At 39.4% G+C, this 23,096-nt stretch overlaps 2 protein-coding genes across 2 annotated transcripts in view; both read right to left on the bottom strand.

Moving 5' to 3' along the window:
* The window catches only part of rcan3 (regulator of calcineurin 3), a 41,933-nt gene extending 39,241 nt beyond the window's left edge, over positions 1-2,692 (bottom strand). Inside the window, exons 1-2 of the mRNA XM_085767011.1 lie at positions 2,500-2,692; positions 1,133-1,404 (exon numbers count right to left, since the gene is read on the bottom strand). Coding sequence (XP_085623137.1) covers positions 1,133-1,348 — 216 coding nt within the window. The 5' untranslated portion in view covers positions 1,349-1,404; positions 2,500-2,692. The remainder of the gene's footprint in view (positions 1-1,132; positions 1,405-2,499) is intronic.
* Positions 2,693-3,536: 844 nt separating this feature from the next.
* Positions 3,537-9,750, bottom strand: nipal3 (NIPA like domain containing 3). Its single transcript, XM_085766995.1, has 11 exons — positions 9,548-9,750; positions 9,222-9,290; positions 8,578-8,749; positions 8,312-8,371; positions 7,806-7,951; positions 6,916-7,012; positions 6,607-6,742; positions 6,394-6,482; positions 6,107-6,170; positions 5,873-5,967; positions 3,537-5,058 (listed from the first exon to the last, which is right to left on the bottom strand). The coding sequence occupies exons 1-11, from the start codon at positions 9,581-9,583 to the stop codon at positions 4,880-4,882; spliced, it is 1,143 nt and encodes a 380-aa protein (XP_085623121.1). The 5' UTR covers positions 9,584-9,750; the 3' UTR covers positions 3,537-4,879.
* Between the last annotated feature and the right edge of the window lie 13,346 nt (positions 9,751-23,096).

The following is a 23,096-nucleotide window of genomic DNA, read 5'->3' as shown; positions in this document are numbered from 1 at the left end:
TGGAGAACAATCTATTGACATGCTTTGACTGAAGGGTGTGTGGGTGGCATTTCCACTTAAAAGCCGGAGTGTGAATCGTAATGAAGTGAGGAGGCAAAACGAAAGGGAGGGAAGGGGGCGGACTCCAGCACTAGCAGCAATGGGTGTACAAACAGTAAACTCACAAAGCAGGAATGATTCATTTAAAGGGATTTTGTGCGTGCAGTGCACCAGATTTAGCCTCTCTGCTTTGCATTTACATACATGGAAAGGATAAATAAAGAAGGCCTCGTAGAGAGACAGAAGCTGACTATTTTAAGAATTGACAAAGGACGAGACATAGCATAAACTTAAAATGTAAGTAATCAGAAAGAGAAGACAGGGAAGGTGGGTAGGTAGTCTTTAGAAAGCAGTAGAAAGAGACGGGTGGGTAGGCTTAACAGACAAAGACTTAAAAATAGAGACAGAGAGAGATGTGAAGCATGCCAGCTGGAAGGATGGAGGGATGGTAGGACACCATAATTGGATTAGAGGTGCAGAAAATTAAAAGTATTTTCCTTTGTATCCTGCTCTTGCAAACAGGATCCAGTGATCCGCGTATTCCTGCTCTGATGAGTCTGATAAAGCTGTGATTGAGAGACTCTGCATATCCCAGAGGCCCTGGGAGCATAATATATACACTATGCATGTGCATGGACTGACATCTAAGTGATTTGATGCCAACAACATGTCTATGAGCCACTGCTATAAGCATAAGTGGGCAGTACATGAGGTGATGATCAAATGATATGCACAGGCACATGGAGTATGGCTCATGATTCTGTGCAAGTCATATTGTAATCCACTGCCTCGGATTCATGTTCCCTGGTGAATAAATAACAGCATCAGGTGTGCATACATGTGTGTGTGTGTGTGTGTGTGTGTGTGTGTGTGTGTGCCTTTGTGGTTGAGCAATCAGCAACACAGCTTGAGACCATGACTGGACTTGGACAGACAGGAGCGAAAGCTGTGGATGACATCATACACGTGCTGTTGGGCCTTGAATCTGGCGCTGACACATTAGCTGGATGACTCAAAAGACCACAAACACACACACACACACACACAGATACGCAATCAAAATGTGACCCGAAATGAGTTTGCTCCTTCTCACCCTGTGCGTGTCCTCTTCGAACACAGCCTCATGGACGCAGCATGCAAAGAGCGCTGTGGGGAGGTCACTCAGATCCATCATCTCCTCTGCCATGCCGTCCTGATCGTTCTCCCCACACACCATGTCCTCCTCCTCCTCCTCCTCTTCGTCCTCCTCAGGGTCACTGCTGTAGGCCTCGGAGCCATTGCTCCACGCCTTGGAGCTCTCTCGCAACATGCTGATGCCTTTTTAGCAGAGTGCTGACAAGGAGATGTTGACCACAGAGGCTGGACCTGCGGAGAGGCGAGGTGAACAGATTGAGAGTTGGGAGATGAGGTGAATATATCGGCTGGATGTTTAGAGTAAAGTGTAGACCGATGAGGAGACAGTGAGACGCTGGTGCATGAAGATTACACGGTTGCACTAAAGTGTCAGCAATGACACTACACAGGCTGAAGGACAGATAAAAGAGAGAAACTGGGAGCGAGAGAGGGATGATGAAGGAAAGGGTGACAAGTCAAAGATCACAAGAGGAAATAATGAAGAGAAGCAAAGATGAGGCAAAAAAATACTTGTTGGCAGATTTTTGATTAAAATATCCTGTATTTTTTTTTCCAGGTATCAGTTTTATTTACCTGCTCCCAGTCCAAAGCAATGAGTTTCTTTATTTACTGTAGCTATCTAACATTTATCCTGGCTCAAACAGCAAACCTAAAGTTTAAATAATTACATACATTTTCATGGCTGCTGCTCATTCAACCATTAATCTACCCTTTTAACTTTTAAGCCCACAATAAATTGTTTTTACGTCAAGTATAATTTTGGCTACATGGCTTTAAATTACAGCAGTCCAACCACACCAGAAAGACTTCTGCTCTCAAGACACTGAGGCCAATGCTGTGGCCTACTAGGATAGACTGCCATCTAGAGGTTCATAAGGTCAAATGACGCTTATTATCAATATTTAAAATCACAATAGCATCTAAAAATGAATTGAATGTCAAACAATTAGGATAATAGCACAGTCTTTATATTGATATAAACCTCCTTTACTTTGATATGGGTCGACATTGCACACGAACGAAGGCAGTGACACCATAACATCACATGTCTCCAGCATAAATGGCCGTTGAGGATCGTGACATCAAAGTGTCCTTCGCTTGCTCCTAGGAAACCCCTAAACTCAACCGTAAAGGCTCGTGCAACAAAAATATAAAAGATGCTCGAGCGTAAATCTAAACACACTCTGTTTCTCGTGTTTTCCGATGCCAAACACTGTATTTATGATACAGCATTGATTAAAGTTGCCACAGAGTCATGGCAGGGCTAAATTATCGGTTTAATTTTCATTTTCCAATCGGTTCAGTTTCAAATAGCCTATCACTCACCTCACACCTGTCGGTGAAAGCTGCCGACACAGGCCATCGCACGAGGAGTGAAATTTCGATTTTCAGGTGACTTTCTTCTACCAGACTGAAGCTTGTCTGCTGTGTTTGTTTATTTACTTATATATTTATGTATTAGTTTTCGTGAGGCTAGTGTCAGTACGTCTTTGTTTATCACTGGATTATTGGACACTGTCTAAACGCAGCCTACTCCAGCAGTCGGGAGCCGCAGGTGAGACCAATCAAATACCGGCGGAGGCTTACAGCGACCAATGAGGCTGCAGCGAGGGGGAGGATGCTCCGCTTCAAGATTGGTGGCGATCAACTAGTAAAACTGTGATTTAATGTGATAGTCGACGTCGGACAGAGCTGCAACCAGCCAGCCTGGGGGTCAACTGTTCCCCTGTGTGATTCGAGGTGGTTAGTAACATTTCTGCTGGTATTTTATGTTGGTGTGCAGTTTACAGCTCGATTCTCTGGATCCACCTGTTGCATACATAGACTCAAAAGGGTTGCATACACAAGGGACTACCACTATTTTGGGCAATGGTTTAAAGTTAGTTTTAGTCCCTGCTAAACTGACTTAAGTGTTGTTTTTCTGCAGCAGCAACAGCAGTCCAACACTTCCATCCCATTCTCAGATCAAACCTCACTATGAGGTCTGTGTTAGCTACTTGTCCATTTCTCTAAGGAAGCTTTGTTTCTGAATCAAATGATGATCCACCACCACACAGTTAATAGTTGTACTCTGGTGTGTGTTTTGACAGTTTGATATTTTTACCAAATAAGTAAGTAATGCCAGAAAACTGAGATACTGTCTGGTGGGTGACCACCAGGCACTGAGAAATCTTTCACAGCCAGCATTAAGCCCAACTTAGGCAACTGAAAACTGGAGAATTTGTAAAAAAAAAAAAAAAAAAAATATTATTAAAACAATATTATCCCGACTGAGACAAATCTGGTGGAAACATTACTGAAAATATTCTGTAAAACAATACAATATTTTTTATATAGAATGTGACGACCCAAGAAGACATAGTCATTGCATTGACTTTATATGACACAAAATTGCATATTATTTACAAAGAAAAAAGTTTGACTTTTACAGTAGTTCTTACTTCATTAGAAGGCATCATTATGAACAAGGCAGTCTTCAATAAGTTTACACAGCAGTGTTAATGTTGAGCTCATATACACATATTTCACACCCACACGTTATATAATCAATAATAACCATGTGCTGAATACTGTGTGTAGCTCTCTGCTTCATTAACACTGTAGGAGTGCTGTGCTGCATGTGAGGAGGGTACCTCTGTAAACGTATCCCAATTAATGCAGCCATTCATCAGTTAGGGACAAGTTAAGTACAGTATATGATACAGCATAATTTCTTAGCCTGTAAAAAAAAATTACAAGGTTACATTGTACCAGAAGGAAAGATAGCGATTGAGCAACATTAACTATGTACTTTGAGTTTATTCTTAAATTTGTCTGTCATTAGGGACAATTTTCTTCCAAAATACAACATAAAACTTACACCTTTGTATGCAGACTGTTTTATGCTTTATTCAAATAGGCAGACAGATTACAGCTGCCTTTGAATAACTGATCTGCCACATGTACCACTTACCTACATGGGTTATGTATCACCTCGTTGTGTTAATTTATCCAGTGTAAAGCTACTCATCAAGGCACATTAAACGCAAACTTGAGAATTAATAAATACATGACAATAAATTAAAACAATTACCTGTTGTTTGGTCACATCAGGAAATGCAATAATACAATGAAATCCCAGGTACAAGAGGCAGAAAACCGTGGAGTGAGAACCACTCGTATAAGACAAACAGTTAAGAGGCAGATATTTGAAGTCAAAATGTTCATTGGCAAGTATTCTGAAAAGGTCTGCTCATACACCATAATGTTGTTGGAATCAGGAATTGAGGAGTATCTTCACACTCCTAAATGGAAGAACCGATTACTATGTTCCCCTATAATGAGAACAAAACAGCTTAACAGTCATGGAAGTGAGTCCTTATTGTACAGATCCAGAGCCAACCCAGAGTGCAAGGCAGTAGACAGCTTCGAAGCAAAGCACACTCTGCTGTTGTTTTCCTGAAGCTACGTTTGTAAATCCACTAAAACAAGTTTCTTGAGTTCACGTTTGGATCACATCAGTTGACATCTCAAAAAAGGAAAGCTTCTTAAGGTCGTCTTTTGGTTTAGAGACTGTGGAAACCTCTTACAGGGTTGGTTACTAGTCTTGTGTAAATGTGAAGTGAAAAAAAAAAAACTGTACAACTGTTTGTCTTTCAAGGTCATTCAGTGGTGTGTTGAAGTTAGATGGAGTGAACGAGGACAAAACCTGAAAGAATTGTTGGTTCTAATCTTTCTTCAGGCCATGAGATGCATCAGTGGATCTGGAGCTGACCTGTGGTTGTTCTAGGTTGACTGGTACCGTCACAGGAGCCACTCCATCGTTGTTGACCAGAGCCCCGTAGGAGAAGGAGCCATTGAAGTCCGGCTGAAGCACCAGGCCCTTGTCATGAATAGTTGGGACACCTGGACAGGTAGGATAAGGTTCTCAATATAACTTAAAGCAGATATCATCGGCACGGCCGTTTCGGCTAATGCTGTGTTCAAGGCAGGCTTTTGAAACCGTAAGTTACAGCTTCAAGTCACAACTACGACTTGGTAGCGTTCCAGGTAACCCGTAGCTCGTGTTTTTACCGTCCTGTTGTCTGTGAAAGTTCCCTATAACGGCCACTCGTAACTTCCGACCCGTGAACTCGTACCAGATCGAACTGGTATGACTTCACAGGAAGGAAAAACACAAAGTACGAGTTTCCTTGAACGCACCATGAGTTAGCAGCCCCCGCCCTTGTCAGGCATCAATTGGTCCTCGTGCTACGTCACCACATTCACGCGCATCCCTTGGCTGCACACACAGCCCTTCATGCCGTTCTCTCCCCTCATTGGATAACACTTGTATCCCACAAGGAAAATTTTCTCCTCGGGTTACAGCAGAGCAGAGTGACGGAGAGACTCGTGTTTAGGCTGAAATACTTCATGTAAGTGATTGCTGACGGAAAATAGGACTATTTAGGACTTATATTAACAAAAACATTCCACTGATATCTGCTTTAAAATAAGCATCGGCAGAGTTAAAATCACACTGTCCCTGTACTTTATGTTTTATGTTACAAATAAGTTTGACAAGTAATTACATTCACATTCTTTTTTTAGCCCTCATGATGAATGACATCCCTGGTTATAAGACAAAGGTGCTTCTTCATTAAAAATCAATGTACAAATCTTAGCTTTAAATCTAAACACTGATAGACTTTTCTATAAATCAACTTGAGTCTGTAAATACCATTTGTCATATCCATTGTGACATACGGCTCAAAGGTTTTTGTCTTTTTCTTGGTTTTGGTGATGAGGAAGACTCCCAGGAAACACAGCAGGGTTCTGTACAAAACAGAATATAATCCGCTACAGCTTTTAAGCATATGAAGGTCACAACATTCAACAGCATTTTAATATTTCAACAGAGGTCATCATATGTTTTGAGAAAATCTGTTTTCTATAATAACCACATTGCACTTACCCCAGCACAAACATACAGATGTGAAGGACGTCTTCATTGTTAAACTCTAAATAAAACATCGCCCCTGAAAACCAGAGAAAAGAGAGTAAAAAAATTGTTTCCTGACCTCCATATTGGGACTCTTAAGAGACTTATCTTAAATTCCAAGAGTGTTTTTTTTTTCTTTTCTGTTTTTCCAGGCAGTGAACTGCATTCACCTGTTATTCCAGGTCCAATTGACAACTGCCTGTCAAAACAGAGACTCAGAGCAGTCTGGCCAAACCCAGATAAAAAATGCCATAACTCACCTGCTCCCACGGCAAATAAGGTGGAGAGGATGTAGTTGACACTGGCAATCAGAGAAGAGTCATACAGCTTACACGCCTGGGACAGAAACCTAAGGAGACAATAACACACAAAATATAGAGCAAAGAATAAAATAGCAGGCAAATGTGTGTATCTTTATTATTATTATTAGCACATCTGTTTTATGCTTTATCTTTAATCTTCCAGTATCTCACCTGGCTTGAAAGACCACCGAAGCCACCATGCACACGAACATGACGCTGAAGATGGGGTAGTCGAGCTGCATGCTGCCCTCTGCGGTGAGTACCAACATGCCTGACACTGCCTTCACTGTGATGACCGTGACAGAGCCTGTGCACCAACCAACACACGTACAGTTAAGCACAGGGCTTAAATCGTTTCACCATCAGTTTACTGTATGTGCCTTTTGAGCCTTTTCAGAATGTGGCACTGTATTTCAATATGGTAATAGCCTAACTTTATAGATAGTATGAAATTGGCTGGCTTTCATGCAGCAGACTCACCCAGCAGAGCGACCAGCAGCAGAATAATAATGAGGTAGTTAGCACCGTGCTGTTTGTAAAAGTATAGGAGCAGGCAGAATGTGATGATCTCCAGGAGCTGTCAATGAGGATATTGGCAACAATAAACACAAAAGTAGTTTCAAATAAACAGAACAGGAAGCACGGTCAGGTTCAAACATCAGAGAAATTTAGTAAACCAACAATTCAGTAACATGTGTCAGAGGAGCTGATTTAACCTGACATCTCTGCAGTTGTTCACTGTTTGGTATACTATTATATCATGGATTTACCAAACTCCTCCTTTTGCTACAGTAAATAGGAGAGTGGAATTTATGTTTCCTTAACATGACTCACTTGTCATTGTAACTCAAAGGAGTCATGAGTGTGAATATCTGGTGGATCACGTTTACAAACTGCAATAATACAAGGTGAAAAGATATGAATGCCAAACAGCACTCACAAACACAGAGCTTTACTAAGTAACTGAATGGCTGCAGGATGTTCTCTTTCTGAAATGACAAAATACAGCTGTAAAAAATACAGGAACACCTCTCACAGTGTCTGGAAAACAGACCATGAGAGTCACCAAACCTGTACTGCAGGGTTGTTGTGTTGCTTTTGTGTTACTGAATATTGGTTACATTACAGTATATACAGTAATTGTAAAAATCTAAAAGAATTTTGCAGTTCTCATTTATGTTCAGGATAAATAATATGCATATTCATAAGATGCTATTTTGTAAGCATCATACACTGACATTTGGCTGCTACACAATCAACTGTTTCTGTGTGGGTTGGAAATTAAACACTGTACATTTGAGGAAAACATACATGAAATGTTTAAAGAGCATTGTGCTCCTGAACCTTGTCAGTGAATGAAAGTATCTTACCAGATACAAGAGAACAGGCCATCCCACAATGTGCTTCACAATGTTCTCCGCTGTGAGTTTTTCATGAGAGTTTGGTCCAAAAGATACAAAGAGGTACGTTCCTCCTATGGTTAGGAGACAGCCCAGGAAGGGCAACCCATACCGCTCTGAAAAAGATAAAATACAATCAATTAAAAGTGTTTAGACAGTGAAAGTGGGACATTAAGACAAACACAAAGTAGTAGTATTAGAGGGAATTTCAGATATCACAGTCAAATTTAAGATGCAGTACCTTTTTTAGGGCACATAATGTAACTTCTTTATGTTCTGTCAGAATTACATTTTCCTAAGAAATGTCCTGTCTCTTTTTTTTGTCATCACAGCTGCTGAGAAGGCTGCATGTAGTCTGCAAAGTGCCACAAGGCTACTGAAGAATTTGCATACAAATTTCAGGTTATTTGCATGTGAATGTCAGTGGAACTGCACATCTCAATTCACGCACATACAGTACAGTATGCTGAACTTACTTGCAAATTCCTTTGGCTTAGATTTCTCACGCAGAAAAATAAGACCCAATATTGAACTTGCTGAAAACAAACAGAAAAGCATAAAAGTTACACAAGCTTATGTAGACTTATAACTTCATGTATATACTGTACTGAGGTTGAAATTCAGGTTTTTCGGTGAGTAGCTTGTTTGAACCAACAACATATGAGTGATTACAATTATAACTTACAGTACGTTGAGCAGCATTACCATCAACATTTTAGAGAGGTGTACTAAAAATACTCACTCAGGACAGACACGGCATTGAGAGGTGCTATGAGAGCGAGGGGGGCAAAGGCATAAGAGACAAAGTTTGCTCCCTCCCCAACGCAGGTCAGGACAAAACCACACCACCAGGTTTTGGTGCGGTAGAAGGCTCGCGGGTCCTTTGTCCCGGCCAGTGTCACATGGCTGTGTTTCTGTAGTAAGTAAGCATTTAGGAAAAATGCGTGACAGAGGGTAAACAGAGAAAGTACCACAGTACACATGGCTTAACCAAAGCAAACACATACAGTGTAAGGTATAGTTAACTGAATAAACAAGGCAAAACAGTCTTGCATCAGAGAATCTATAAATCAGAGGCACAGAAGGGCAGTATGAGGAAGAAATGACAGAGATGACTAATCATGAGGTCATGACTGTGTATATAAATTCATCCATTAAGGTGTCTTCTGAAAGCTGATAATGATACTGTAATGACAGTCTGAAGCCCTAAAGGGTTATTCTAGCAAGGTGACCCTCGTGCTTTGTTTACACATCATACATGGAGAGTAGAGAAACAAAACTACTCCATATGGAAGACATAATACTTATTATCAGGATGTGTGAATTGTAACAGACAGTAAGTGGGCTATATTCAAGGAAGTAAGAATAGAGTACTGTGCTCTTTACCTGAATACTTAGAGAGATGCTGACCAGCAAATTCCCAAAAATGGCAAGTAAAGTCCCAATGAGATTGTCCTAAAGAAGAAAAACATTGAATGAATTCAGTGGATTAACGTAAATAGAAAAGTGTTTGTATTTGTCTAGTGCCACGATACTGAGCAAAGGTTTAGTTTGTTAGGTTTTTTTTTAGACGTGAGGCCGCAAAATTAGTTATTTAGTAGATTACTTATTAGATAGCCTATTTCTGTCACATGATACAGTAAGTGAATATAAATAGGTCAAATTAACATATTGACAGACAAAAGAAAAAGTGTGTGCGAGTTGTGTCTCACCGTGTAGGAGCCTCCGTCGGCTCTCCAGATATCCATCCCGTTTATTAATTACCTGCTTTAGCCAGATATTTAAACATCAGATATATCATTTTGTCGAATCGACGCTGTGTATTTATTTATCTTTCATTTATAATGTGTTTATCTGGCTCTACGCTGCGCAAGGCACCATCTTTTGGGACGGCGAGCACCTGACTTCCGTATTGTGTGCACTTGTTTTGGGCTGCGCCGTGACGCATGACGCACGTTAAAGCACGTGATCGTGGACGGTGACGATTTGCCCTTTAAAATTTGATTAGTAGACAACAGGACAAATGTTAGAGTACAATAATTTATTTTTATGTATATATGTGTATATATTATTCTAATTTATATAATCACATCGACTCTCATTCTTCAATCTCCATGTATTTCCTATTGACTGTAGTTGCAGTTCCACCTGCCGGCAATGGACGGTGTCATTGAGCTGTGATCATAGGCTGTGATTCATCCAAGAGTAGCCTATTTACAGTTGATTGATCTAGTGCTCTAACGTCAGTAACTAATTGGGTCTGATTCTAAAAATTAACCACATACCAACTCACAACCAAACTATGTCGAATGATGAATTGTGTGTATATTAATCTCTAAATCTGAATCTTTAACTCTTTGCCCCTCCTCCATCTGAAAAAAGCGTGATCATGCTCATCACATCATGCTGTCATCATGCTATTAATCCTGACTAACACTGATGGTATGTTGTGTCTTCCCTTTGTCACTGCAGCAGTGAAGGAGGGACGTGGCAACAGTGCGTCAGCAGCTAGTGTTTCTATAACAGGACCTGTGGAAAAAAACAAAGGTAAGTAAGTGAAGGGTGTGAGCTAACTGTTTTAATAGACAGCTGAGTTCATTTTTTTCCATGTCAAAAACGTGGTTGAGAACACGTGAGCAATGACATGCGAATCATTGTTTGACATAAGTGGTTGTGATAATACAAAGTGTATCTAATTTTAAATGTAAGTTGTAACTGAAGATAATAGCCTCAAGTTTAAACTAAATAGCATGAACTTGACATCAGGCAACAAAATGAGCTCTTTTATTCCTCACACACACACACTTAGGAGCACTGTATCATGAAATATTCTCTGCTGACCAGCAGAGGGAGCGAAACACCACAGCTGTGTCTATGACATTACCACCAGTCAGCTCCACTGTGCTTCAACTAAAACCAATACATTCTCTCACACACTTTTTTTTTCATTTGACCTTTGATTGACATTTACTTTGCTCCTTTCTTGAAAATATCTGAAACCGAGAGAGTGATTGGAAAAGCTAAGATAAGTCTATGCATTTTTGGTATGGTCTGATAGGCCTACAGTATTAAGATGAGGAACAACTCACACCGTAACTGTAGAGGTGCTGGCGATGGATAAAGTTGAGAAAAGAAAAAGAAAAACGCTGCACACTCAGCTCCAGTGCAGAGATTTATTTTGACAACGTTTCGGCCAAGGCCTTTGTCAAGTCGGCCTACATTATGTCACAACATGATAATTGTTCTAGGTCGTCAGATGAAATGCATCAGATACATTTCATAATTTTTGTTGACTCAAAGCTTTATGCCCCTCTTTTTAAGGGACACTTAAGTTCATTGTTACATTCAGTGACAGTTGCTCTACCTTTAAATCTTCTACCTTTGACAGGGAAAAATAATCATAGACTCTTATGCAAGATACTCAGATGAATCACAATTAGATCCTGCACGTATTATGTTTAATAGGGAGCATAATGTTCTTTACAACTACCTTACAACCTTACTTATTACAGCCCACAGACGGGGGGGGCTCTTCTTCAGGGTGTTAACAGGTGTGTGAAGGTATGCAGGTGGATGACTTTTTCCACTGCCTATAGAACTCAAATCAATTTATCAAGGTGAAATGTACCTTTCAGTTAAAATGACAAACAAAAATATGACAGCTTTAAATGGACTAAAAAAAGTAAATGAAAGTTCATAATAAATGATATAAGAACATGGGAAATTGATTATAGATCTGGAAATATATAAAAGGGAGTTCCATCTCCATTTTTTTCTTAGAAAAAATATCTGAATACATCACAAAAGATAAACAAAAAAGAATATACACATAAAGCATTATCAGTATGTACTAAATGTAATTTACTGTCAGTTTAATTTTATTGTATATAAAACATGTTTTCAGTGGATTTAATATCATGCAATGCATTGATTCATTATTTCACAATTAAAAGTTTCTTTAATGTTTAAATACAACTCAGAGACAAACATCATCACAGAAATATTTAATGTACTTTTTTGCAATTAGATATGCAAATGCACATGCCCTCACAATGCTCTGATAAAACTCTTGATGGTAAAACCACATGATGGTAAAAGTTGAATGCCAACAGATTTTTAATGTGGTTGTGTGAACAGATTTCAGATGCCAATCTCACAAAATATTACATTTTTAGCCTGCAACTTTTTTTTTTGTTTGCAACAAATTGTTACTTAATTATGTCCCCATGAAATATCGGGAGATAGTAACACTTATGTGCTCAAATATTTTAATTTGTTAGATATGTATAATTAGAAAATGTTAAGAACAGAATAAAACAACCATGCAGCCAAAACAACTGCCATTTTTAAATATACATCATTTCATAAATCATTTCACTTAAACATCTTAAACAGTTGTTTCAGTTCTTTCAGTGGTTATGTTCATTGATCAGTTAATCGTTTTTTTAGGCAGTGACAGCAAAAAGGTCCATGACCCAATGAAATTCTCAAATAACACAGTTTGTCCAGTAACCCAAAGATATTCAATTCACCATCATTGACAACTCAGAACATCTTTGAGCTGCAACAAGTGATTTTTTTCAATTTTAATTTTATTAAAATGAAATTATTTAAATTAAACATTATAAATGTCCAGCAAATAAATATTATGTTGATGGACTAATCATTCAATTAGTTAAATGTTTCAGATCTAATCCGATACCGTCCCTCTGTCATAGGGAAAACTGAGTCACCGGCTTTTTCTTTTGATTTCTTTTTGTGTTCTTTGCCTCAGGTTGCAGGTACATTTCCTCTGACGTCCTTCAAGTTTGTTGAACTTTTACACCTCTGGCGCCTTGTTGAGGCACCAGTTTTGTTTTTAATGTGTTTTGCTCCTCTAATTTACAAGTGACAGAGAGCTTTTACGGCGTCCTGTAATTTACATTTCTTACTTTCAGCTCCATTTTTTTAGTGTTACCCAGAAACTGAAAATTAGCCTGCAACCTAAAAGAACAATACACCTGAGAAGATGACACATTTTATTATATTTGCTGTCATCAAAATATGATTATTTCTTACACATGAGACTGCTCCGTATGATGCGTGGGTGCATATCCACTATCTTGAGAGGAATGCGTGAACGTTAGTGACAAGCATGGCTGTGTGTATTTAATAACTGCCAGGCCCATTTTAAAAACCAAACAAACCAGCATCTGTTTGTAATGACTTAAGAATGCGTGTACGTTAGGTAGGAGAAGAGGATGAAGGGGACGCATTCACGACTATGCTGTGCCATGCAACAGGAAGTCATGTCCCCATGAGGTGATACTCCATCTTGCCAAGGAATGTTGACACGTTATAAAGTGTTAGTGGAAAAGCAGGCTTTTCCTTAAACCTCCACATGTCCCGGCTTGTTGGGGACATTTCTAGCAATGAGTCCTATAAGTGACAATGACACCATCAGAAAGAATGCCTGATTGGATGTTTGGGTTGTGCAGGGCCTACCACTGTGGGTGTAATGCTGACTGTGTTAACAAGCTAACTCTGTATTGTGATTTTTGGGCATCCCTCCAGAATACTGGTTTCGGTGATATTGTGTGTCCGCTTTAAACATCGGCCAAACAGGATGAAGAAATGCGTGACAAAAGAATCAGACAAGAATCGCATGGACATCAAAAGAGAATTAAGTGAAATTACTTCAACAATAAGAGAAGGATGTTCACTCATTTGGTTCTTCGCCGTCTCCTTCCTATTTGAGTGTCTGGAGTGTGAGTTGGGCCAAGAGCAGAGAGACGAATCCAATCATTTTACCAAAGGGATCAGACTTTCACAACTGGCATATTGTTCTTCTGCACTTGCTCACTGCTACTCTTCACAATTACTCATGTCAAATCTAGAGCCATGAGGGAGTTTCCTTCAATAAAAGATCCTCCCGACTAAACCTATCTTCTCTTTCTGACCAGGCACTGATTATCCCCTCGAAGCACGTGCCAAACGTCTGACTATTGGGATAATAAGCAGAGCTCAGTTAGTCTGTGTAAGTCTTACATCCTGGTGGCCTTTAGCATGTCCTGCTCAGTCATGGCATTGTTGTTCTGTGTATCATACCCCGTGATTATGTGAGCAAGGTGAAATGCAGTCTACTAAATCTCTGTAATTAAGGATTTTTTTTCCTCCATGACCACAGATGAGTGTTCGACAGGCTGATGACTTGTTGACCTTGATTCCATTGAAGACTGTAGACAGGGAACATGTTAATGAGTAGAATTCAGGAATAATTATAATACATGTATAGATCATATTAAATTGTGTGGTCATTAGGCCTTTATACAACTATTATAATTATGAGGTGGTCAGGGATTACATAATTTAACATTTGACTAGACAATGTTATTCCATGATTAAACCCACACACTTCCTTCAAGTAAAATTGAATATTAAATTACATTTGAATACAGCAGAAGATAATAATAATAATAAAAAAACAATAATAATAATTATTATTATTGTGAAATATTATTGTTCATTATTATACAATGAACTCTTCACCTAGCATAAGACGTAAAATCCTTGAGGCAAGTTGTTATTAATACAATATAATAGTTGTTTTTTTAATCGAAATGCATCATCCATTTTATCTCCTTATTGTATAATAATTCCCAAATCTCACACAATCTCTTACTTTTACTTAAAATGTTGAGTTTATTAATAACTTAATTAATTGATTACTAAATTAGTAGTTATCAGGAATCAGGGCTTCAGCTGCAGATGGACAACTTCAAATAAACTCATCACCGTTTCATGAAAATTATGATGGATTTTGACATTATATTGACATGTCTTGTATTCTGTGTATAATCTTACATCACAAATCCTTGCATCAAAAATGTAAAATTACAAAACTGTCATCATACATTGGCTCTGTCCTTACCCTACTAAACCTCTTATCACAGTAGAGAGAGCCCACATTCAACACGGTTCATGGTTTGCAGCCTTTTCCCTCTCTCACCCACAGTCAGTCAGAGTAATGTAAGATGACACTTTGTGTCAACTCTCGACCTCGTTATACTGTATATGTCACACATCTTCACTAACAATGCGGGTGTGTGTATAAGAATTGATTTACATTTAGTCAAATGCTAATCTTATGTGTGCTCCGAGCACTGCACTGACCGTATATGGACACTGGAAAAATGGAAATGTGAGAAGAAAAACATTAAACCTATTAACATATGACCAAGCAACAGGTATATTTGCACAAACACTGCACAGAAGTTTATATTGTTAATACATTTAGCTTTTTCTTTATAAAGCTTTTGAATGTATCCTCGTATGAAATGTATGGAAATTTGACTGTGTTCTGCCTCTTGTCAATGTGTGTTCATGCACACTGTCCTTACAGATGCTGCAGATGTGCATCCTGGCTGTTTGAAATGAATAGAATGAATTTAGCCTGTGTGCTACAAACCATTAAAAACTGCCTTTTTCAAGAGTGCGGGTTTTGTCTTTGTGTGTGTGTTTGTGTCAGCGATAGACACACACACACACACACACACACACACACACAGAGGAAGAACGACAGAGAGAGAGACTCATCTGTCTGAAACCTGAGGAGAGAGGAGACCAGTGTGAACAAAAGCCTGTGTTTAATTTTCTTTTTTTCAGTTGTCTTTGGTTTGTTCCTTCATATTTTCAGCACCCTGCAATCATGGCATCTTGTTAGCTTTGGATTCAGGTTTAACTTGTTGCAGGAGACGACAACTCTGTCCCTCCCTTCCCACCCCCTCATCTTTCTGTCTCCTCCACACCTCTTCATCTCCTCCCCCTCGTCCTCTTCCTCCTTCTCCTCACGTCTTCCCCACTCTTCCATTCACACTTGTGCCTTGATTTGCGTTTTCTTTTTTAAACGGGTTAGAAAAAGAAGAGTTCCCGCACACATGGCCAACTTGCAGAATTTATTGCATAGCAACGTTTCGGTGCTAGACCTTTTTTCAAGCAAAGCATTTGCTTGAAAAAGGTCTAGCAAAGCAAAAGCAAAAGCAAAAGCAAAGCATTTGCTTGAAAAAGGTCTAGCACCAAAACGTTGCTATGCAATAAATTTGGACTTAATTGTCACCCTCCGACACACCTGCCTAAGAAATAGATGTGCGAAGATTTTTCTTTTTTCTTTTTTAAACGGGTGACACCACATTTGTCTTAAAGGCATTACTGTCTCTCTCCCTGCCTCCTCTGTTCCTTTTGTCCGTCCCTCTCTCCCTCCTCCCTTTGCATTGGCAGGTGAATTCTCTTTCAGGAAAGGCTTAGCTTCTACAAAAGCAGGTGCATATCTGCCAGATCTGACTCAAAAAGACTATGTGTACTGAAATAACCAACTCTAAAACTTAATCTAATGAAAAAGAAACACTATTTTAGCTGTCCTACTGCCCTACAGTGTTCTCAATTGCATATGCACAGGTACATCTTTCCAGTTTAACTTTACATTGCACCATCTTCCTTTAAATATTCCTCCTGAAACCCAGTTGTTCTTTTTGACTTGATTTTAGGTATTCTGAAAATGCTGTTTACACAATGATTTCATATTCACATTGTCTCAGTTACACTGCAATCAAAACATTTTAGTCCATGTATAAAATGTCCTGAAACTGGGCAGACCGATTTGATTTTACAAGAGTATTTCACCTTTATTCACTCACATTATTTTTGGCACAAATCCCTCATTATTCCTTCATTCAGACCAACGGTCATTTCCTTCTTTAAGAAACTTGACACTTCCCAAGAAGTAGTTTATCGACTTTGCAGCATGAATAAGATGTAAATCTTTCTGTAATAAGAGAGGCTGCCCTGTGTCAGATGATGTATTATTAAGTTATTCCTACCACCCTACAACTCACACATAAAACCCCAGTTCATATGAAATGGCAAACAGATGGACAGCAAAGGGAAAAAAAAAACATTTGCAGACTTTTATATTTGAGTATAGTTCATATAAGTTTCTCAATTTAATTCTTCTTGGCCAGTATAAAACCACTGGCCTGTCTCAGTATTGGTTAATATGCCTCCAATTAAATACTGAGGGAAAAATGGGTTTTGATCTAATGTTGATGTTATAATAAATTTTATAACACTTTTACAGTAGGTTGTTTTTATAAAATAATCTGCCAAATAAATAAATGTAAATATAATGTCCTTATTAATAACGAATAAAAACCATTTAGGCCTACTCGCCATTAACCCGTTGTTGCTGTGAAAAGTAACTTATTTTTGGTGCCCTGCTGACCCAAATTAATGCATTTTATAAAGCGCAAAGATTCTAACAAAAGAAATTTAAAAAATAATTGAAAATCTTTGTTGAGAAATTAAGAAAAGCTGAAAAAAATCAAGGAAATCTATTTAGATGCAAAAGATGTGAGATGTGACCTTTTGGCTAAGGGAATTGAGGAAGTTTCTTTAATAAACCCCCATTGGATAAAATGACAGATAAGCAGGCAGCGTATTACAGAAAAAAAAAAAAAAACAGACAAATTTATCACTATGGTAACAGACTCTGGCTGCGGACCAAGCCTAGAGGTTACAGCGACTGGGCACCAATGCGTCAATCTTCCTTGTTCCCTGGTGTGTGATGGGGCGCACCCTGCTGCGGCTCTTGAGCAGGACATGCTGTGATTGTTCCGCTGGATTGAGGAGAAAAGGAGTGTGTGGTTCTTCTAATTCCCCGACAAGACAAGACATGTAGACTGAAACTGGGTGCGAGACGAAGAAAGGAAAAGGGAGGGAGAGAGAGAGAAGTAGATCATAGGGAAGTATCACAAGTGATGATGGAAAAATTTTTCAGAGTGAAAGTTTGCCAGCTGCAAGTCAATATAAACTTTTATATAATAAGATTTTTTAGGTTTTTTTATTTCTTAAGAAAATGAAGGAAAGCTGTAGTGGCAATTTAAAAAAGTTCCTGGTTGAATCTAAATATTGAGAATGGGTTGTAAATAAGAACATTAATTAAACAGAGGGGAAAAAAAACAGAAAGGAGAAAAGACAACATTACAAATTGAGTGGATGTGTGTACAAGGAGGGCATGCCTGTAAAAAAAAAAAAAAAATCAGTTTCTGTCAGAGGGTTTCATTTACTGTACCCAAGGTGAGGTGGTCTGGACATGTTCCCTGCTTTATTTGGGAAGATGAAGCAACAAGTCCCTGGAAAGCTCTCCACCTCTACTATCCCACGGGAATATCACCACTCATCCATAGAGGAAGAGTTACAAGAAAGGGATGATGGGTGGAAGAGGAAAAGAAGCTGAAGGAGAGAGGGAGGGGTGAAGGGAGGGTGGAAGAGGGGGAAAGAGATGTTTATCTTCAGGGAGAGGAAACAGTGTGTAGAGAAGTGGCTCCTGCTTCATTTAAGTGATAATAGATCGTGCCTGCACACATATGCCCGATTGAGTCTCATTTCTCACAAACACTGTTTCACAGTGCTGCCCTCATCTTCTTCAGTTTCCACTTGACTTTGACCTGCAACTTAACATCAATACCTGACATGAAACAGATTGTACGCACACACGCAACAGCGGGCACACACCCAAAAAAAAAAAAAAAAAAAATCATGCATCCACATTTGACTCATACAAACAATTGTAACAATAAAGAACATTTTGTCTTACAGTTGCAACAGTGTCCCTTTCTGTCAGAGATAAAGAGAAGATTGTTGAAACGCCAGCCAGCAGTATCACATCTCTTTGGCGGAGGATATGAGCTGTAGCGTATATGCTGTGAACCCACACCACCTGTGTGTAGTATTACTGCCTGCAGGAAATTTTAACCCAAAATACCAGGCTCAGTGTTGTCTTGAGGCCACGAGGGCGCAGTGAGCTTACCTGGCAGAGGATCATTTCACACTTAAATTTACGCTACTCGTGATGTGACATGGGGTACACAGTGCATTATGTATTGACAGTAGTTTTCAAGCAGTTCGTACACAGCATGGAAACCTATTGCAAGTTTCAACAATCAGCATGTTCCCTGTTGATAATCCCTCAACATGTAAATTATGGGGACCAGTTTACTGTAGGGGATAGTCTCCTTTAAAATGAGGTTCCTAAGATTCTTATTTAAAGGAACAGTGCTGCACCGAGGGTGATGCTGTCAGTCATGTATCTTACCAAGAGTTAGACAAGTCACTCAATCCCCCTCTTATTTCTCTACAATTACAGAGGAACTATGTAAGTCTGGTCGCTTTTCCGCTGTTTTGCCAACCCTCATCCTGGCCATGTGCATTTGTTTACAACAAAGCCGGCGAGAAATCAATCAATAGAGCGGTAGATAACGTTATACTGTATATCATGTGTATTTTTGTGTAGTTTAATCTATCATAAACAAGAGATTAGGATAATGGTTATGGAGCGCGTTTGTGTCGCGGTGTGCAGAGTGACGCAAACAGTGACACGCACGTGGAAGGCATTCTCCCTCATAACAAGTCAAGCCATTTATTAAACCATCATAATTACCCCAAAGATAAAAACAAAGGTAAAAATGTATCATAGTTAAGCTGCAAATCCTGCATAGTTCCTCTTTAAGTGTGAAGTTACAGCTAACACTCAGTTAGATGAGCTTACAAATGAGGGAAAATCTCCACTGGTTTCAGGATGCCAACTTCTTGCTCAGGCCAAGACTACAAGCTGTCACTGTGCCCATGTTGTAATGAAATATTCCAGCACAAAAACAAAACTTATTACATTTTTGGTGAGCTTCAGATGTGCTGGAGGGGAAATCTTCTGTTTACTCACACAAGCAGGCTAGCTGGTTCCTCATTTTCAGTCTAAGCTACTAGCAATAGCTTCATATTTGTCGTATAGACATGAATAGTAGTGATATAGCGCTTTGCAAAGAAAACAGTTTAGTGTACCTCCCAAATATGATTTTTTTTTTTACATACAAAACTATTTACAAGGCAAAATTATTGTAAAAAGTCGTAGTGCATTCATTATGACGTCTGAATAACATTAATGTCATAGTATACAGTATGCCCTTTCTGTAAAGCAGACAAGGAATGTTCCAACAACTCAGGTAAAAGTGCAATTATGCACATCTTTAAGTGTTCGTTAGTGGCTGCAGATGAGATGGGAGTGTCTTCCAGAAACAAACCATAAAGTGAAGCTCTCTGGCCTTAGGGTCCACAATGAAACTTGTTATGGAGATGAGCCTACTTGTTCTCTGTTTTGAGCAGGACCACAACCAACGGCCCGGGCAAAATAAAGCGTGTGTGTGTGTGTGTGTGCCTAGGTGCATCTCACAGGTATCATAACAGCTTATGTTCTCTCAAATCCTCAGCTTTCTTGGCAGATGTATACCTACTTAATTTATTTTTCTGTTAGTTGACATGGCAGAGTGTGGAGTGGAGAGAACTGAAAGATGATGCAGATATGTCACAAGATTGTCACCTGTATCTACCACCTTTGTTTGTGTGTGAATGTATCAGTTGCTGTGCTTATGCGAGTTCTTTGAAACTTCTCATAAGACAGAGCAAAAAATTATATGTGCTTGACAGCAGATATATTCGTGCAAGTGTGCACGTTCATCGGCAGTGTGCACGTCAGCTGTTGTTATCTCACAATCTCTTTCACTTGTGCTCATACCAATGCTGCAAAGACAAAGCCAGTCTGTGACAGAAATGAAAGAGAAATGAGTGCCGATGACACATGTCAAACAGACTTTCCACTATCTTAACAAGCGGTTCTTCTCCATACGCGTGGCCTCTCTCACATGAAACACTGTGGAAGTAGAGTGGGAAAAATCACAAAGGATAATCCTCTAAACACCTTATGCAGGTGCACATAACTTTTATCCACCTGTGTCACGCTCATATTTTCTTAAAGCATTGTGCAACCTAACCTGGAATTGCAGATGTGTGAAATAAACAAATTTGGTTTCCGTGTTTAGTTAAATTCGATTTTAGTTTCTGTTGAACAGATAAAGTATGGGTATAGGGACAGGGTTTATTTGGTATGGTTAAAATGAATTATTTTCTTTACCCTAAATTCAAAATTTTGAATGTGTAAAGTGTAAAAATGTTCTTTTATACATAGAATTCAATCCTGGATTGTTATTGCTAAACTAGTCTTTACAGTCTTTGTTTCGTAATACTGCAGGAAATTAGGTCCCTTAAATTGTTGCCTGTAAAGTCCCCTTGTTGCACCACAGTTGCCTTCCAGCTGCACTCAGAGTGATGTACTGTCATTAAGCAATGCAAGCACCTTATTCGCTGCAGTGGCCCCCGCCCCAGGCGAGCAGTGTCTTGACCTTTGATAGCTAATGTGCAAATTTCAGAGCGATGAAACTCTGAAGTGGCTGTCGAGCTCCAAAACTGTGTTTCTTCTTTTCAATTCTCTATTTTCATCCAGGGCCCCATCCTTTCTTCCTGACACCTCCTCACCCTTTCTGGCCCCCAATCTCACACCCCCATCCTCCCCCACCCACTTACCCTCACCCAAGTCCTGATCCCTCACTTGGGGCAATGTGGAGTTTCTGGGAGTGGCTGCTGCTGGCTGGTGGGTGGAATAGTAGAAAGGGGGGGGGGGGCTTTGGAGTCTTTCCAGACTTTTGGAGCCTCTCTAGTCCAGGCCAAACAAAGTGACAGCAGGGTTTTGATAGAAGGATCTCCCCATTCACTTCAGTATCACAAGACTGAGGAGGTCACAACACACGGCCGAGGTCAACAAATCATGTAAACACACTCATTGGCAAACAAACTGCACACAGAGCTCTACAAACCATTCAAAAAACATTAGAACTGAATTAAACAATCATGCACAGTCACTCCTTCTCAAACCAGCAATGATCCCGTAAACAACTTGTAGTTTACCAAACCAAAGCAGAAATTAACATTTGGTGATTTCAGAGGGAGAGATGACATCAGCTAATGAGGATTCTAGAAATAAATTTCACTGACATCATCATATGATCATACGTTTTGTATAACCAAGAAGATAACCAGTAATTACAAACCAGTTGCAATATACAGTATCTAAGTAGCAGGAAATGAATATCCATACATAAGGACAGTATAGTATATAAGTACCTCAGTGGAGTTAGCTGCATGTCACCATAGAAAGTTGATATAGCTGCACAAACCAATGCTATGGAATATTTTGGGTAAAGATTTGGTTCTTACTCTCGCCAGAGAGTCCATCCAAAACATCCAGTCCAAAACTGTTCTGCCAACTGTTCTGTGTAAAACTCATCACTTATATACATGCTACAAGGAAATATTTCAGTGCTCTCAGTGTTTTTAGGAGACTTGAACTGACTGTAGAAGAAATGTTTCCACCTTGATAAGCAAACAACCTCCTTATCCAAAAAATAATAGTTCAATTTCACATACATTATATGTTTGATTTTTGAATTTTAGCATGACTAATACAAACGCAGTGTGGGTGTTTGAATTTCAGGTGGAGTTTCTTCAGAAGCACTACTGTTCAGGCTGATGTCATGGTTGCCAAATAGGCCCTGATGTCCAGCAATACTCACAGGGCAGACGGCGTGCAATGCAGTGATAAGATGAGGAGGAGATAATGAAAAAACAACAGAAGAGGCAAGGAAGAAACAGAAACTGACAAACATTTAGACAGAGAAGAATACCTAGACCCTTCATGCTGTTTGTTGGGTTATCAGATTTTGAACAATGTCAGAAAAGTGTTTATCTGTGTCACACATAAGGAACACTTATTGGCCATTCTTAATTAGACTGGATGAATTCATGTCAGAACACATCGAGGTTCGGAAAATGTGGTGGAAAAGCAATGCAGAAGCAGTGTAGTTGAAGTAGAAATGTCTTGGATTTATGGTAACAGGTGCACCGCTCACACTGGTTTCTCAGTGTGAACAGCAGAGCAACACGCCCCGGGCTCCTTATATCTCTGTCAACCCTCAGCACACATTCCTCCATGACAAACCAGGCATTAGCGTAGATAGAGAGATAGCAGGAGAAAGAGATGGAGAGATATGATGTGTTGAGATGATGAGAGGGATCTTCCGATGAATCAGAATAAATGGCTGCTACTTTTATTGATTTCTTCACCTCAGCCGACTCCCCAACTGCAGTTTAAGTTGGGTTTGGCATGATCTTTCCATCATCCGTTGAAAGTCGGAGCAGGAAAGGATTTATTGAGCAACTGGCCATAAGGGAAAGGGGGAGCAGGAAACCCTTGTGAAAGGAAGAGTAGGTGGGAGACAGGAAAAGGAGAGTGAGATAGAGAGAGAAAGAGAGATGTATAACGTGGGAGGAGAGAGGTGATGA

This window comes from Trachurus japonicus, chromosome 22 (assembly GCF_045865225.1).
Source record: "Trachurus japonicus isolate A0001 chromosome 22, Traja_1.0".
In the NCBI taxonomy this organism is placed as follows: domain Eukaryota; kingdom Metazoa; phylum Chordata; class Actinopteri; order Carangiformes; family Carangidae; genus Trachurus; species Trachurus japonicus.
The sequence above is the reverse complement of the archived record's forward strand: the minus strand, read 5'-3'. Positions and strand labels throughout refer to the sequence as shown.